A 4,257-nucleotide genomic window follows, 5' to 3' on the forward strand; every position below is an offset into this window, starting at 1 on the left:
TTTTTTTTTTTTTTTTTTTAACTAACCATTCCATTTAGTTAAAAACAATCTCCTATTACAACTTTAAATATTGGAAAAACTACCTATCTCCATTGAAAAGTGTAACAGATGTTGCCGAGGTGAGGGCCTATGTTTACCTGAATGAGGAACAAAGTGATATGAGCCCAACAACAAAGCATAGCTCGGTCTTCATCCCTGAAATCACCCCTCCGCTCCCAATCCACTCTTAAAGAGATGTCAGTATTGAGTTGACAATCATGCTACATTGCCAGAGTCAATGATAGAAAAGCATTTCCAAACTACACTTGGCAATTTCTCATTGAAGAGTGGGGAAAAAAAAATCATAAAAATACTCAATCATGGGCTGCCATATTATTCTAATTTTTCCCCCCTTTTTCCCTGGCTGTTCAACATTATTCATTGAGTTGAATACATCCGATTTGGGAGCGGGTCATTTCATTTCAGCAGCAGAAGCAACTTGTTGCAGTCCAGCTCTCTCCATGGACGAGTAAGATCTCACATCTCCACTCGTCACCAAGTATCTAAGTATGTTCGCATTCTATGGAAACATGAAAGAACCTTTCCTCGTGACCTGGCAGAAAGCACACACTAAATCACTTACATCTTATGGCGTTAGAGAGCCAAAACTAGTAAAAAAAACTTCACAAAACAGCTTCCACATAAATATACAGATTTTAGAAGGGATTTCAGAGTACTCAACCCATTACACCATTTACTGAGCTCATTTCCATCAGAAAAAAAAAGCTGAATTTTGGAGTCTATAGTTTGATTGTATAAAATAAATTCCATTGCATTCACAGTGCCATAATAAATCTATGCAATTAATGGTTGGGATTGAAAAAGCAATTCCTTGATCCAGAGGGAAAAAATGTAGCTTCCAGCTTAGCAAGATCCCACATTCCTGGATAGAGAATAGAGCCTTATCCAAATGTAAACGCCCAAGAACTTTGTTCACCATGACTTTCTAATCATCAGAAAATTTTGCTGATTCATCAAACACTACTGTCCAATTTTCATTAGCCTCAAAGAATCCTGTGTTATTTTACCTCTTCACAACTAAAGGGTCTCCTCAACAACACAAAGTACTCCATGCCAAAGCATCTCTTCTCCAATGACAAATCATCATATAACATGGGTAATGAATATCCAATGAGGCTCCAAGAAACGGTCACTTGACTATCACGTAACAAGTGAACTCAGGTCCACACTCAACATCACTATCCTATCTGGCCTATCCAAGCTCTTAAGTGGTCAAAGTGATGCACCCCCATGTAGAGGTCGAACCCTTGCATAGAAGAGGTGAGGTGATACCATCTGCTGCTGCACCAATGCAAAGTGAATTAGACTTCAGGCACACGAAGAACCTCCCCTAGAAGATTCTCGGTACGAGATTTCCAATGATTGATTCATGTGACCTCTCTGCAGCAATCTCCCTATCAAGTCAACTTATAATTCTATTCTTTATATGCTAGGCTGTAGTGTGGCTACTTTTCGTAATAATTTAAATTGATTACAAAAAGGAAAATATTTTGGAAGTCTATTCATTATTGAATCAAAAAGATAATTTGCCCCTGAGCCTAGAACTCATAGAATGACGCCTATGATAATGTGCCTCGACTGTCATGATGAGGCCACTTATCTCTTCATCTAACGATATCCATTCCACCCCTTCAACTATAAAAGTTCACATTTACTGCTATTTGAAGGTAAAGCAATTTACACTTTCAATAGTAATCTCTCTCTCTCTCATTTTACTCTCTTATAACCCTAGTGCCCGTGCACTATTATGGCTCACGCCTTCTGCCGTCCCACACTTAAATATACATGTGCAAGTTGACTAACTTGACCGTCAGAGTGCTCGGGTCGCCTCCCTCACCTCCAGAGAAGGTCTTGTGCTTCTAACGGTTTGTTCTAGTGTGCAAGAAAGAGACCATGTGGACATGAGTGGAGCCTGATCCTTTGACTACATCACCTGTGTAGAAACCAAGGTCAACGAATGCAACACCAAGATCAACAAACTACAAGGACAGCAACCCCAGGAACAAATGCAGGGACGTAGTGGGCATGTTACAAATACAGGAGGCCAAGGAAATTCTGGATCGAGTCCCACTTGTCAAACGTGTGATAAAATTGGACATTTAGCAACTATTTGTTATTACAAATATGATTCCTGCCACAACAATCCAGGGAATTTCAACCACAGCAATCAATGAAATTTTAACAACCAAGGGAATAATGCAGCAGCAGCAGCCTTTATTGCCTCTTCTGAGACCTTGGTGACCCCTCGTGGTAATAGCGAGAGGAATCACATAACCTCAGATTCAGATAATCTTGCCTTGAAATCCAACTTCTATGGTAAAGAACAGCGCACCATTGGTAACAGTAATCACTTTGAAAAATTGCACGCCAGACGCTAAAAAATTCATTTCATGACACCTCCTTTATACCTGAAAAATATTTCTCACGTCCCGAACATTAGAAAAAGTTTGTTGAGCATTTCTAAATTGACTGCTAATAACAATTTCATTGTTCAATTCCATTCTAATTTTCATGTTGAGAAGGATCAGATCACCCACAAGATTTTGCAGCTAGAAAGGCTTAAAGACTACTTTATCAGATGGTTCAATCACTGCCAATAATTCCACAGTGTCACCTTCAAGTCCTTTTACTGGTTTCATTTATCAGTAAGAAAAGTTTCAAATACAATTAAATAAACTTTTGTCAATGCATGTCAACTTGGGAAACACCATACATTGCCATTTTCTTTATCTGATCAAACCAAAACAAATGCACCCCTTGAACTAATTCGTACTGATTTATTATTTATAGACCTTCACCTGCTTTTCAATATTATATGCACTTTATTATTACTACACACAATATACATGGATATATCCCCTCGAACATAAATCTGAGGCATTTCATATATTATCTCAATTTAGTCCCTCACACCCTGTTTGGTATGTATTAAAACCTTGATTTTATTCTAAGTCAAAATCAACAATTAATTATAACTACATATTTCATGGGATCTACAACTTTTTAACAACATATTTCATTGGCTTTTATTAAAATCTATTGAAAATCTGATTGTAATCCCTACTAAATAGAGGCTTAAAGTACTTATTTAAAATAAACTAGAAAAACTCATTATCCCCTTGTTTGGTGTGGCTTAAAAAGTTGATAAAATATAAATCAAAGTCAACAATTAATTTCAATCACGCATTTCATACGACCTATATCTTTTATCGACTTTTCAACCACACATTTCATCAACACTTGTTATAATCTATTAAAATATGATTTTTAGCTATACCAAACAGGCGCTCAATATATCCAAAGACACTGAGGAAGAGATTTTAGACCATTTCAACATTAACTTTTTGAATTTGGAATAGAATTCCGACATCCTTGCCCAACTACTCATGAACAAAATGGCAAATTCGAAAATAAATCAGCAGATAGTGGAGACTGGCTTCATTAACTCTTTTTAGCTCAAACATCATGGCCTCAAAGCATTATTGCCTCTTAAATATTGGTTGGAAGATTTTCAATCTGCAGTTTACCCAATAAACCACTTTCCTACTCAAATTCTAGATGGTATCTCGCTATGGGAAAAACTCTTTGATTCGTCTCCGAACTATTTTTTTTCTTAAACTTTTCGGTTGTGCTTATTATCCATATTTACATCCTTAGCACCATAACAAATTTTGATTTCACGTTTTTCTTGGTTATAGTGACTCACATAAGGGTTACCACCGGTGTCTAAGCTCAAGTTATCATGTCTATATTTCCAAATGAGTTCTTCATCACCTACGTCCTTCAATAACTTGGTTATGTCATGGTTCACTCCACCTTCTCAACATTTTCTGTCCACATATCCAACAAGTAGCAATTCTATCTCCTGTGCCAAAACCTAATAGTACTACCATATCCAGCACAACACCTCTACAAATTCTCTCTTATAAACTTTTATCCGCTGTAACTAGCTATTTACATTGCTAGTTTCACTTATTTTCTATTTGTGAAATTCATTTTCAACTACACATTTCATTTCATAGAACCCACAATTTTTATTAACTTTTTAACCACATATTTCAACATTTTTTTATCGAAGTTTACTAAAATTTTATTTTTTTAGCTAAAACAAACGATGGCTAATTCATTTCAAGTAAGTATATAAGTCATAAATTAAAACACTTATTTCCTAAAAAGTTTAAGCAATATATAGCAACA

General features: G+C 36.1%; 1 protein-coding gene across 1 annotated transcript in view; it reads left to right on the top strand.

Moving 5' to 3' along the window:
• The first annotated feature begins 4,174 nt into the window (after positions 1 to 4,174).
• Positions 4,175 to 4,257, top strand: part of LOC111411480 (DUF21 domain-containing protein At2g14520-like) — a 7,986-nt gene continuing 7,903 nt past the window's right edge. Inside the window, exon 1 of the mRNA XM_023042003.1 lies at positions 4,175 to 4,192. Within this exon, the coding sequence (XP_022897771.1) occupies positions 4,175 to 4,192 (18 nt within the window). The remainder of the gene's footprint in view (positions 4,193 to 4,257) is intronic.

This window comes from Olea europaea, chromosome 15 (genome assembly GCF_002742605.1).
Source record: "Olea europaea var. sylvestris chromosome 15, O_europaea_v1, whole genome shotgun sequence".
NCBI lineage: Eukaryota > Viridiplantae > Streptophyta > Magnoliopsida > Lamiales > Oleaceae > Olea > Olea europaea.